General features: G+C 48.0%; 2 protein-coding genes across 2 annotated transcripts; one reads left to right on the top strand and one right to left on the bottom strand.

Annotated features, from left to right (window-relative positions):
• Positions 1–6,815: 6,815 nt before the first annotated feature.
• Positions 6,816–8,261, top strand: LHYA1_G006480 (uncharacterized protein; the record flags this gene model as incomplete). Its single annotated transcript, XM_031151418.1, has 1 exon — positions 6,816–8,261. One exon carries the CDS (start codon positions 6,816–6,818, stop codon positions 8,259–8,261), a length of 1,446 nt encoding a protein of 481 aa, XP_031003917.1.
• A 2,998-nt stretch (positions 8,262–11,259) lies between these two features.
• On the bottom strand, positions 11,260–13,688 carry ptaB (Transcriptional activator; the record flags this gene model as incomplete). The annotated part of the gene is made up of 5 exons (XM_031151417.1): positions 11,260–11,721; positions 11,770–12,084; positions 12,130–12,903; positions 12,980–13,254; positions 13,370–13,688. 5 exons carry the CDS (start codon positions 13,686–13,688, stop codon positions 11,260–11,262), a joined length of 2,145 nt encoding a protein of 714 aa, XP_031003920.1.

Below are 13,688 nucleotides of genomic sequence, written 5' to 3'. Positions count from 1 at the left end.
GAAAGCGGCAGCCGGGGTAGGTTCCGGCAGTCTCTGGATAGGTTACTACTAAAAACAGGGGATTTCCGACTTGAGGTGAAGACTTACCTGCGTAACATCTACTTGCTCGGCGCGGATCAGGCAGTCGCTATTAGATTAATCTCTAGCAATAACCACGCAGACACCTCGAGCGGTGACCAAACCTCGTGTCCGGGGTTCCGCAACTCCACGCCGAGTGCTCGCTTGTCCGGCAGAAGTAAGGTTCCAGCCGCTGCAGGGCTGTGACCGCCAGTCCATATGCTATGAGAGCTTCCCTCATCCCGGTCTCCAAGTTGGAGGATAAAGTAGACCTCAAAAGACCAACCATGGATGCTAGAGCTGTACCGGGCCATACCAAACCGAGCTGGAGCCATTCCAACCGACGATTAATGGCAACAAGGGCGGCGCAAATTCATTCCAGGTGATATGCTATCATGATACGAGTACGAGCTGGCGCCGTAGCGCGAGTGACATCTTCAAAGGCCGGGACAGGAAGTTATAGATCCTTTTGCGATAGCTGGTCCATATCCTTCAGGGCGAACAGGCTTTGGAGAGTATCACCGCCATACTGCTGGGGCAAGATATCCGCAGAGTTTGCAAACTTGTCGAGAATATTTCCAAGTTCTATAAATTCGACCGAGAACTCCTTCGCGTCCATTTCCCACCAGATCGCGACCGAGAGTAATTTGCGGGTGCTTCGCGCGAATAAAATCTGGCTTCTCATCTGTCCACTCCGACAGCTTAAGGGTGCCTGATGATCCATTGCGTGAGTTGAGGCCCGCTTGCACCTGGTTAATATAGCTCTCGAGCTCTTCGTTTTCTCGTCTACGTGCCCACTCCGTCTTTACTTTTTCTAGCGTTAAGTAGACGTCAACAGCCTGTGTCTCACAGTCACCTAGTGACAACTTATCCGCTGAGATTGGCCATAGCTCCACGAAGTGAAAGGCAAGCCGGCTGCCTTCTTCGAAATTTTCTCTCGATGTGCTGCTTCACGAAGAGACCCTGGTGCAAACACGCAATGGGTTCGGACAATGAGTCTCCCCAGCATTTGCAAAGAAGGCCATCCACACGATTTGAAGTCTACGAAGCCAGCGTAGGCTAGCAGCTTCAAGTTCTTAAGCTCATCGATAAAGGTAACTGCAGTGAGCGAACAGATAGCGTCCATATCGTGACTAGACCCAAAGGCTAGCAGCCCAGAGCGGAATAGCAGAGGAGCTGCATTCTTGGAGTATGAGGTAGTACATCTATCTAGAAAAGTTGTTTTAATCAGTGTTCCAAGCGTTAGCATTCTTGCTTGCTTGTTCGATTTGTAAGGTAGGGTTGGTTATATATATTGATCTCAACAGAAAGTACAACTATACGAGTGTTCAGGTGGATTCACTCACTACTACGTTAAAGACTCCAAGGAAAGAAGAAGGAAAGAACGAACCCGAGTTTTACTCGTCCTCGTTTTAGTTGCACCGCATTTTCAAGTGACTACTTAAGACTTTGATATATTCCAATAGTAGTACATAATTATGCAGGCAAAATCGAGCAGTAATGCGTAAAGTAGCCTGAGAAAAAGAGAGAGAAAGAACTAAAGTTTGATTTAAGCATACAGTAATTCGCCTTTCCCAGTCTTATACATCTCGTGGGGAGCACCCTCTGCTTCTGCTTGCTACTCACATTTCGTTTTAGCCTTTTAGCTTCTTCGGAAAAACCTGATTATGTGTACAGGAGTGGAGTTAGTAGAGTATTTGATCCCAATTCAATATATCCAGCCGCGATACTAATAGCGCTCACTACGCTTATACCTCCACCTCCACCTCCACCTCCACCTCCATATAACTAGGAATTCCACAGAGGCCACTCTCTTCTGCCTCCCTGATTCATTAGCGCCGTGCCGTCATCAGCAGAGTGAGTAGGCGAGCATGCAGATCCAGAGTATCGGCTTCCGGCCCTAACAATACTAGGACTCGTTAGAACTTTGGTATTTAGGCTCATGCATTCAGATGCTAAAAGTGGGATAAGTGTTGCAGTGGGACTGACGGGAGGGAATAATATTATTGTTACTTATACCATAGGTGCTTACTTACTCTATACAAACAGACCTACAAGTATGGCCAATTTCATTTCAATGTGATAGGGAGATTGTATTCTTCTTTCTGCTTGGCTTCGAGCAGATATCTATCGAGTGAGATTCGAGTTATAGTACGGAGCTTTTTCATTTAGTCATGCCCAAGGCTGGTATCTTAACTGCCTTGGGAGGAGTATATACAGTATGTACAGTAGGTACCTCGCGAATTAGAATGGATCAACACCGCGGTCATATATGGAGTATCTGAAACGCTTTCAGGGAAATGAGAAAGGAAATAGAAACAAGAAGGTTAACTCTACTGAAGTCCTAAATATACTAATGCCACAGAGAAGACAGAAGAAAATATGCAGCACACATCCTCACTATTAACCAATTAGCAGAGCATTCTCCGTGATGTTTAAATCACGCGACCCAATCTGCTCCGCTAAGTCTGCGCATACCGCTTGCAGCTCAACGTCCTCCCAGACCTCGGCACCCGCAAGTTCTGGCGCGACTGCCATAGCCAACGCAGTGAGACCGTCGACAATTAATTCGCAGATAAATTCATTAAATGCGGAGGTACCATGGCCAATCTCATATGAGAGTTGGATGTTCATGTGGTTGGCGTACGGACCATTGCGGCTGTTGCCCAAGATGGGATCTGAATGCTATGTCAGAGATGGTCAAATGAAGACTGGGGACGTGCAAACTCACTAATATGATCAGGCCCTGCACAAACCGTGGCCTTATAATGACACTCCGCCGCGCCGGTGGACTACAACCATCGCAAAGTGGCTCCGGAAGCGCGTATCTAGGATTCAACTTCCGCTCCTCTCTAGTCATCAAAGCACGCTCGACAATTCCACGCTTCACGATACCCGTCCCGCATCCAGATGCAGTAGGATCTTCGGTATCTTCGTACTCGACCTCCTTGCACGACTTGGAGACAGCTTGCTGCCACGATGCGACCGCCGCGGCGATCATCTGATCCCGCTCCTTCGTGCTGTCGTAGTGGCTGTCCTGAATGGTAAACTTGAGAGTCTCTTCGGACGGCTCGCTGCCGACGACTGTCTCAATACTGTCTAATTCTCCAGGCGTTTTTGAGTCGCATGTATCTGAGCTGTCCGGGCAGAGAGCCTTAAGCTTCTTAAAGAGGTCTGAGCGGAGATCGGCACCGCCATTCTTATTGTTCTCATCGCCGATAGGGACGGAGTTGTTAGAGAGAAAGATAGTGGCAGTCGGGGTGGGGGGAGTGGTAGGTGTACATCCGCTAACTGGAGTTGTTGCGCATGAGGGGGTGTCAGCGACGCCGCCGACGAGGGTACATTTGTAGCAATTGGCAGTGTAGACCTGTGACTCGATGGTAATAGGGTTGGCTATATTACTTGTTGGCATTGCGGTGTATGAACAGGACTGGGACTCGTCGGTCGCGTGGGAGTTCGTCAACAACGGCAGAGTTGTAGAGCCGCAAACGCAACCTCGTGCATTGATACCTTGATCAGGATCTTCGTTCTGCAAAGAGCAAGACGGCATTGCTGGAGCTGAAGTCGTTTGGGGCGGCGTAGTTGGACTGGCAGTGATACTGACCGGGCAAGCGGTGGCGTCGCGTTTCACTTTCTTCATAATCCGAGCGGCGAAGTTCTTGTGCAGTGTCTGAATAGATGAGTCTACGTCGCCCATGAACTTTTCGAAGTCCACGGTATTCTGAGGTATGAGGTCTCGAAATTCAAATAAAGGCGCTGTGCGGTCCAGATTGAACATCTTCTCGACCTGAGTTCCAAGGCCACCGATGGATCCATCGTACTGTTTATCGAAAGTGGTTAATAAATCTGGGCTTGGACTGCCTTTGTCGATGTCCTGAATCCATTCCTTGATACTCAGGGTGGTAGGAATGCCTTCTTTGGGATATGCGCCGATATACTTGTATTGCAGATCTCCGAATTTGTCAGTAGTTACTGGGTTCTTGACTGTCCCAGTACAGTAATCCCCGTCGATACTGTATGCTATTAGCTGGGCAAGTGAGCTGCAAAGTCATGCCACCTACGTACCTGACTTGAAAGTTATTATTTGTGAAGGCTGTTTTGTAGCATGCGAGTGTGTTAAAGATATCGAACAGCTCGTCGTCAGCAGGAAAGAATGACTTGACTGCGCGGTAAATTGTGACGAATTCCGTTCGTGGCATGAACGGAATCCACGACTTAGGACTCATCTCCTGAGAATTTGGATCGTCCGGATTTATCGGCTTGTTCGCAGCCTTTGCGTAAGATAAGACCAGAGTACAGAATCCAAGCACTGCATCATTGATCTTCCCGACATCGACTTTTAGTGAGAGATCCTGGAAATAATCTTTAGTGACTAGCTGGGTGTTTTGGCCTCTAGAGATACCAGTGTCGCCATTGAGGATGTTCCGGCCGTCCGTTACGTCTTTTACATTCTCTTTCATCAAGGAGTATAGCGCTTCTAGAGGCATCGATGCAGTGATTTGAGGAGCCCACCAAATTTTGTCTTTGTTCGTGTTTGTACCCAGGCCCCTGACGGTCCAAGGATCTGAGCATTCCTGGTAGTCCTTAATGATAACCTGATTGCTCGGATTTTCACTCCAAGGCGTCCAACTCGCCTGCAAACGTTAATTGTGTCAAGGTTGGAGGCCATTCAGCGAAGTACTTACCAAGTCATCAAAAGCTGCTTTGCCAGCGGCTGCAGCACTCCCATCGCCGACTTTAATGTTCCTGCCATCCAAGACGTACTCCGCGCTGAGTTTCCCAGCGCCCTGTTCAACAGAAGTGTCTACTGAAAGCACAAAGTTCGTCCCAGAACGGCCCTGAACCACCTTGCGTTTTGCTGAAAAGGTATCTTCGAGGCTGCATTTATCGTTTGAGAATTGGATGACGAGAGTTTCAAACTCTGCTCCGATGCCCGCGTCTCCAGAAGTAGTAGGTCCATCGTTGAACTCTACCAGTGCAATGTCCTCATACGCTTCGTCGCAACTAGGGGGATATGCGCGTGGAGTTATCGACGGTAATACAGCCGCCTTTGCGGTAAGCAAAAGAGAAAGAAAAAGTACGGAATGCATGCTAGGCATCTCTGCTCATCGAATAGCAAAAAGTGTTTACGGTTGGAGAAGAGAGAATAGACTTGATTTGGTTTTTGATCAAACAAGAAGCGGAACATGCAGTAGATATATATACCCTCCTTAAGGTGGTTAACCAGGGAAGCTCTTCCCATCTTGCAATTTCGTGAGAGCGTTGATTAGGATTAACCACCGTGCTGCTCATGGCTCAGCAATTTGGTGGAGTATGCCCCATAGATGTCTAAAGGGCTGTACATTACAGCCTCGTAGCTTTTTTTAGACATGACCTGTGTGGCACGACAAATGATCAAGTGTATTAATGTGCTAACACTCGACAGCAAGGTGCTGGGGTATTCCCAAAGTATTCCAAAAGGAATGCACATTACAGCCTGGTTCCTTTTTTTAGACCTGACCTGTGCGGCACGACACACGATCGAGTGTTTATGTACTGATATCGAGTGTCAGCACGGTCAGGTTTTGTTGTTGTTGGCAACGACCTACGCAAATCCTATTCCTTTCCTTTCCTGTATAAGTAAGTAAAATGAATCAGATTAGTATGTTGGCTGCAACGAATCAGAGTCTTCTGCATTGTGATGTCTGCTGAATGTAGGCGTGGCCATGGAAAAAGTGTGTCATCTAGGTAAAATGGAGAATAGGGATCTACCAGCACTCAATACGAGGCACGAGAAGTAGAAGGCTGCATTGGCTATTCTTCCACTCTTTGTATGCCGCCAAGAATTTTCCTCTCCCACCAGACCCCTGTGTTTATGGTGAGAAAGAGTCTTGGCGGCATACAAAGGGTGGAGGGGATACTTATTTGGTAATATTTAAACGTAAGACAGGAAGGAAGGATTGCTTAAGAGGAATGTAAAGAGTGTTGGACTGAGACAACATCGAACCCAGAGAAGAGGCACAGTTGTGAAGGCAGTGTTAGGTCAGCTTGATAGAAGCTATCGTGCTCGCGTGAGCTAGAGCCTACATAGTAATTCACCAGATTGTTGTAAGCTGCTTATATAAGCGTCGACTATCCCCCCCCCCCCTTAATAAATGTTAAATCACGTAAAGTCCCCCATAATACGTAGAGGCCTATGGAACTGAATGGCTAGAACCCTTGCAGTGGCCCGTAAAGGGTACTTATAAAGTCCTTGTACTTCGTAAGATCCCACTAGGCCCTAGACGTAGTGATATCATTTACTAAATTCCCCTATTTACGCGATGGGGCGAAGGATCATTAACATTTATTAAGGGGGATAGTATGGGATAAATCTCTTTATTGCGCTACTTTAGAAACTAAATCCCTAGCAAAATATATATGGGGAGCTGAACGGCTCAAGTCTTAATCTGCCGTAAATCTTCGAGGCATGAATTCCTATCTGACACAAGTGAGATTCCTCGTGGCTTAGTATACGAGGCGCTTTTCCTACTGGTCGCCCTACGACTGCGAAGCACTCGGATCCTTCGAAACAGCTGAAGATAACGTCAGCTGGGGGCGAGTTCTTGGCATAAGGTTGAGCCTTACCTCCAACATTCCAGAAAGGGACAAGTACGAGTATTAAGAAGAAAGCAGCACAATTTGCGTCATGTGATCTGTCCATCAGCTACTCGAGTACTCGTCAAACAACTAAACAACACCATCAACAACAACGTTGACTAGAGACCAACCAGTTTACTATGGCTCTCTCGAACCTCCCACACGAGCTTCTTGACATTATTGTTGAATACTCTCTACCACAGAGCTTCGAGAACTTAGCAACGACCTGCAAGAGAATCTATGCGCGATGTACACCATTCATCAAGCGCCACAACGAGCTGCGCTCCCGCTTCCGAGATTTTGCCTACTACGCCCACGCGCGCGACAGCCTGGTTGCAGCTTCCGACCTCATCAACCTCATCGCCGCTGATCCCATCGTTGCGCGGTACATTCGCATCGCAAACCTTGTGGGGGACAGCAGGTGCCTTTCGCATCTACGTGTCCGTGGTGAACCACCAAAGTCGGTCCCAAGCATTGAGGACGGAGGAGTCATTGTTCAACTGTTTGCCAACTCTACGTATCTCCAGCGAGCCCGGCTAGACTGGAGGGTGTACTATTCTACGTTCGCAGAGGATGTCAGAGAGATGCGTTATTCGCAGCACGGCAGTGCCTTTCTCCTAACGCTGCTCAGTGACACCGAGAACCTCACCATACCAAGGTCATGGAAGCCGAATGCCGCGACGAATCAGCTGCTCGATGTCCTTGCCAAGGAGGCTCGGCAATCTTGCTTTCTGTCTTCCGGTCTTCGGTCAGTCACAAGTTTCCTTGGATCATTATCGAGATCCGAGACTGAAAATTGGGGCTTGAGTTGGGCGAGCCCCTTCCTCGCTCTACCGCATTTGAAGTCGTTTAGCGGTCCTGGCAGCTTAGCAGTCGGAGAAAACCCTAGAAGTCTCGCATTTAGAGGTTCGCCTCATATCGCAGACACACTTGAAGCAGCTCATCTAGGTGGTTGTTGTATTGACGACGCAGGCATAACCGACTTCCTCAAGCATACACCACGCTTGAAGACATTAAGATACTCGCATAGCACACAGCATGACTATCTTCCTCCAGACTGGGATATCTGCAAATTTATCAACGCAGTAGCGCGCGAAGCTGGGAGCCATCTTATCGAACTTTCGATCAACATCCTTGAATTGCGCGGCTCTATCCTTCCCGGCAAGGCATCGACCCGTGGTTTCCAGAAGCTAAAGAAGTTCGAGTTTCCTCTGAAACTTGTTGAATGCAACATCAATGCCGCGGGTGTCACAGGTAATATTGCTACCTCGTTGCAATATTTCTTCAACGGCTCACTAGATCCGTTCGTACGTGACTTGATACCCCCTTCAGTCACGCATCTGTCGTTGAAATCCGAGGGAATGGGTCCTCATGACGGAGCTCTTAATGCCTTGTTCCGTCATTTTTGTGCGGTACGTAGGTCCCAGCTGCCTAATCTCCAAGAGGTACATATCGCCTGTAAACCGGAGGCGGATAACGTCTACAAGCAACAGTGCAACAAGATCGTTGCGGAGGGTAGTAGAGAAGGTGTAGTTGTGCATTTGCAGGCGTATGAGTATTCTGGGGGTCTTGACTGGGATAGGTGACTCTATGGGCGTACTCTTGTGATTTTCTAAGGAGATCTGCTTTAGTTTACTTAGAAGATATAGTACCTATTTCTTTAAAAGCACCTACTAGTTCTCCTTCCATAGTGCTACTTGTCTGGAGCAGGAGATAACAGATCGGTCATATTACTACAAGACATGCAGTCACGAAGCCGTTGCAACTGAGCGTCCTCGGAGGTTACCTGGAAGTTACACGACTACTGATCAAATTCTTTGGCCACGATTATGGCAATCATAATAAGACTATCTTTTCACGCTTCAGCACAGCCGCCGGTGAACTGTTGTTGTTCGCCGTCAGGTCAAATTCTATAGAAGCCCTTACCTCTCTTGGGTACGGATTGATATCAACTGCTGCGACGCATTAGGGCATACGCCCTTGTACCTCGCGGCTCGATCTGGCAACGAATCCTTTGTCAATCTTCTTTTGCCTTACAAGCCTCTCCTCGATAGATATGAAGCTGTCAAAAGCTGGACTCCCCTTATCATTGCAAGTTTGGAGGGTTTCTCCACAATAGTCGAAGTTCTCCTCAAACATAGGGCCAATGTTGATCACGGAGGTCTCTCGGGCTGGACAGCAATCGATCATGCCAGTTGTACTGTACTTTCGATACCAAGCGGTGAAAGTTCTGGTCTGTCAATGTGATATACAATAAGTGGCACCTGGGCTATGTATAGTCTGGAGTCTTGCGGCTCACCGGGACTGTGCATAATCCTTAGGGTAGCCAAGGACAATCTCCACCTAGACGTGAGATGCTATTTTGAGCTGGAAAAGGGTTATTTCGCTAGGAGGTCCTTTAAGTACTCAACGGCAGCAGTCACAGCCACTCGTTGATCCTCACGCCAAGACATGTCCGGGATTGCGGACGAGAATTTTCTCCCGATGACTTTCAACTACTGTATTTCTCTTTCTCTCTCTTCTTCGTATCGAGGAACCGAGTACCTGGCATGATTCTTTGAAGTAGCCAAGCCGGAGATCTTTCCCAAGATCAACCCCCAAAGTAGACAAGTCTAGATGAGAAGGAATCCCGTGAAGACGGTGAGGTTAATATAATTGCAAGGAATAAGTAACTCCGCCAGAGCAAAAATGCTCCACTTCTTGGGTTTCGGTTTACCACAATCCCCAAAGGTGCTCGCTCAAACCAAAGTTGAATTTGTTTTCGAATTCGGATTTGATTTATGAAGCGTCATGGCAAGTGCTGAAGTATCTCACAAGTCCCGAGTTTTCCATCAGCCTTGCAAGCCGTTCGTTCGGACAATGCTTCACAACCGCTTATTTCAGCCCCGTTCGTTTCTCGCAAGGTTGCCTAACAGATCAGATTAGACAATGGATACACATCGCAAGGCTTGTGCGAGTATTCTCGTGTTACGGACTTCAAGATACTTCCTAGTGCCAGTGTGCGCTTCTAGAGTTGTGCGCGTGCAGTTTTGGTCCAAGTCGGCGAGCAGTATGAGTTGTGTCTTTGGAGCACGTCGTTGAGCTTTAGGTAACACCACATCCTATCGAAACTTGTCTCGGATCAACCAACGTCTTGGAAAAACTCAACGGTTGGTCCGGTGGATGGGGCTCGAGAAGGCTCGAAGACTTCAGAAATATTTTTTCCTATTCAACCAGAACCTCCATTCATAAAGAAGTGACCGAAATTTGCCGTTGCCGTTGCCGTTCACGAGTCGAATGAAAGAGATCATGCTCTTAATATGTATTCACAGGTTATTAACAGACACAAGACAAGGCCACAATATCACCAAGGTTTATAATAAAAGGAGCAGTCTCTCCTTAGATTCTCACTACGCAAACCACACCTTCAATATGTCCTTGTGCTTCCTTCCGCATCTACAACAACACCCCCAGCCAGCCAGCTGGTTTCCAATTACTACAAGTATCAGGCACACCCGAACAGCGCAACCAGTCAACTAGTCAGCCTTGTGGCAGACATAGTTTATCGAGATTCCTACTTCCGAACTGTGGTAATCCCCTTTTCTCTCAAGACTTATCCCTTCCCCCTTCCTTCTTACTCCTTACCCCTTTCTTATCAACCCCTCTATCTAGCTATCATCTACTCCATCACATGCAACAACAGCACAGCACAGTACAGTACAGTACAACTTCCGGATTAGTCCTTCCTCGGTATTACTGTACTACAGTAACGTCAAGAAAGTCCAGTTACTGAGAAGCTTCTCAATCTTTTCTTTTTGCACCTGTCCCGCCCACTCGGCAAGATTGCAAAGCACCTACTCTATGGTCTTGAGCAATTCGATATCTGCATGCAGCAGACGAGCGACGAAGCCACGGAGCGAATGTATTCCAACCTCCAGACATCCAAGACCTCTCTCCACACTTGAATAGTAGCTGACGAGTTTTATGTATGCTTATGAGCACTACCTCCGATCTACAATATCCACACACCTCACCTCAGCTCAGCACATACAAAGATACATAATCATTCATCTGATTTAAAACTTTTCATTCACTCCACCTCCTACTCCACCCCCCTACTCCTACTACAACCACGCCACCACTAACCCCTCCCTGCATCACCACCGTAAAACCCAACTCCTGTTATTCGACCATCCCTCGAAACCGGGTATAGCAGACCAGACGTTATATAAGGTAAAAATCAGATGTAACAACCCCACCATCCAAAACGCCGTATTCCAAGTAAAGCCAAATGCAAGGCCCGAAGGTTAAGTTAGATATGATACAAGATTAAAAACAATCAATTAGTCGGGTGGGTCCAAATAATTGCGCCGGAGACCGTTGTGGTATGTGATGCGATGCGATGTGCCGCGCCACCCTGAGATGAGTTTGTACTAGGCCGTGAGATGTAATAGGACATCATTATCGCCTAGTAGTCATCGGATGCTGGAATGGAATGGATATCCAAGTTGAGATGTAGAGCCATTCTGTCCAATTCGGAAGCGAGGTTTGGGCCTCATCAAGGCCGAATGCAAGATATACGAAACTGGCATTAGATCAAAAGAATCATGACGTATTGTTTGGCTTCTGCCTCTTGGTTATCCGCGGGCTCGGCTTCACCCCTGGCTTTGCTTGGGTTCCATTGACCTGATTCTCCTCCTCTGCCTTGACCGCACTCGGTCTCCTACGTTTATTGGTAACGTTTGGGCTCGTATTTGCACTCGGTCCACTAGAGCTGGTGCCGTGCTGGCTGTGTTGTAGCTGCATACCAGGAGCCTGGGCAGGACTTCCACCAACATGAGGAGAACCTGGAAGTTGGAGATGAGCTGCCGCAGGTGAAGCCCCCATAGGGAAATTCGACATACCCGGTGTTCTTGGCCCGGAAGGATTCTGTCCTTGAACCCCAGGGTTATTGCCGTTGATAGAAACTGTCGTCATGTACTGTTCCAGAGCTGGGTACGGTGCCAGTTGAGGGTGCTGATGGGAGTAATTAAAAAGGGGATTCATTTGCACTATTACTTCGGCAAGCTATGTCACGTTAGACAGTAAAACAAGGTTCTTGGAGGGAGAACATACCTCGAGGAACCGAAATACTGCAGGTGGAATCCCCGATCTGGCAATGACTTTAGATTGAGGAAGGTCGATATCAGGGGGCGGTGCAGGCGGTGATTTCATAGCCTTGGCCTTTTTCTTGTTCATTTCCGGTGATTGCTTCCCTTCTGGTGGGGCATTGACTTTATGCCACTCTTTGGCCCAATCATGCACAGGCCTTGCCGCTTCGATCAGCCGACTTCGTGGCAAGTATTCTTCATGACTATTTGTAACAAATTCAAGAAGTTCAATCTTCTGTTCTGCATCAAAATGGGCGCGAAGCGTTCCATTTGCAATCAACTAGGCAACATTAGTATATTTCTGGGAGAGGACTTTGAAGCTTACTTGTGCGCCAGTGTCAAACCAGTATACAAAACTTGACTTTTGGCTTTCAATGTAATGTCCACTATGAGGTAAATCCTTTTCTGTGCCCTTTTCCATAATCAACTGCATGGTCTTGACCCCGCTCTCAAAATGGGTAAAGAAGTATCTCGCTAAGGCTGGGTAAGTAATCTCGTACTGCTTGTTGGCACCATCATCCGTAAACCAAAGAGAATGCCGTAATACCCCTTTTGGGGAGAAAAATCTATCCACGAAACCTGACCAATAGAACAAATCGTCCCTTTGCTTATTTCCCTGTGCTGCCATTTTCTGGGTGCCGTTGGTCATATATGATTGTAAAGGTTTTGAGGACGCGCCAAAGCTGCTTAGATGATCCGCAAATTGCATTAGTCTCATAAGACATTGCCCTCTTAGCTTCTCGCCTTGCTGTTGTCTTTGCTGCATCATAGCAGCTGCAGCTGCTTGTTGTTGAGGATTCATTCCTTGGGGTTGAGGCTGTGGCTGGCCCTGCTGTGGTTGGCCTTGTGCATTGGGTTGTGCTTGTTGCGTTTGAGGTTGGGATTGTGCTTGTATAGGCTGACTTGGCTGACTAGCACTGGCAGCTTGCCCTTGTTGTTGTTGCTGCTGTTGCTGAGCTGCTGCTATTTGCGCTTGCTGCATATTATGCATCTGCTGTTGGGTCATCTGGTTCTGTTGCCCTGGATTATTATTTCCTCCGTGTTGTTGAGCATTTTGTATTGCCATTTGTTGCGCGAGGATGTGTTGCTGCTGCTGGTGCTGTACGTATTAGCCAGAGTCCAGATCAGAATTGAGTAGAGGCTGGGAGGGGCAACAGATGGATTAGGAGACTCACTTGTTGTTGAGCTTGCGCTGCTTGCTGCTGTTCCAAGCCAAGTTGAGCTTGTTGCTGCTGTTGTTGAAGATGTTGGGGCAAATTGACAGGCCGCGCCATGGGTCCAGATCGCATCGCTTGGAATTGCGCCGGAGTCATCTGGCCCATGCCATTTTGCATGTTCATCGGCATCCCACCCCCACTGTAAGACTGCTGTATCATGGCCTGACGCGCGCGCTGTTGTTGCATAATATGTTGTTGTTGCTGTTGTTGTAGTTGGAATTGAGGGTTTCCGACTATAATTAGATAATCCGTCAGCATGCGGGCCACCCAAAAAGTCGGACGTATGTCGGGCTGTAATAAGCCGCATGTCTCGGCCCCGAGGCTGAAAATGAAAACTCTTGTACTTACACATTGCTGCCTGTTGCTGCTGCTGCTGCTGCTGTTGCTGTTGCATCAATTGTTGCTGAGGGTTGAGGTGTTGCAAGGCATGTTGGCTCGGCCCACCAGCTCCAGGCGGCATCCCACCACCCATCATAACTCCAGCCTGACTGACCTGAGGACCTCCTGGACCAGATACTCCCATTTGCATATGCTGCGGCATTCCTGGTTGGCCCTGACCTTGACTGTGCGGTACTGACATGCCTGCCTGCATTGGGTGGCCTTGAGCACCTGGGTGAGGAATTCCACCTGGATGCGAATAGGCCTGGCCTCCTAAGCTTGTCATCAT

This window comes from Lachnellula hyalina (genome assembly GCF_007821495.1).
Source record: "Lachnellula hyalina strain CBS 185.66 chromosome Unknown contig00105, whole genome shotgun sequence".
In the NCBI taxonomy this organism is placed as follows: Eukaryota; Fungi; Ascomycota; class Leotiomycetes; order Helotiales; family Lachnaceae; genus Lachnellula; species Lachnellula hyalina.
This window is presented reverse-complemented; position numbering and strand designations above follow the sequence as displayed.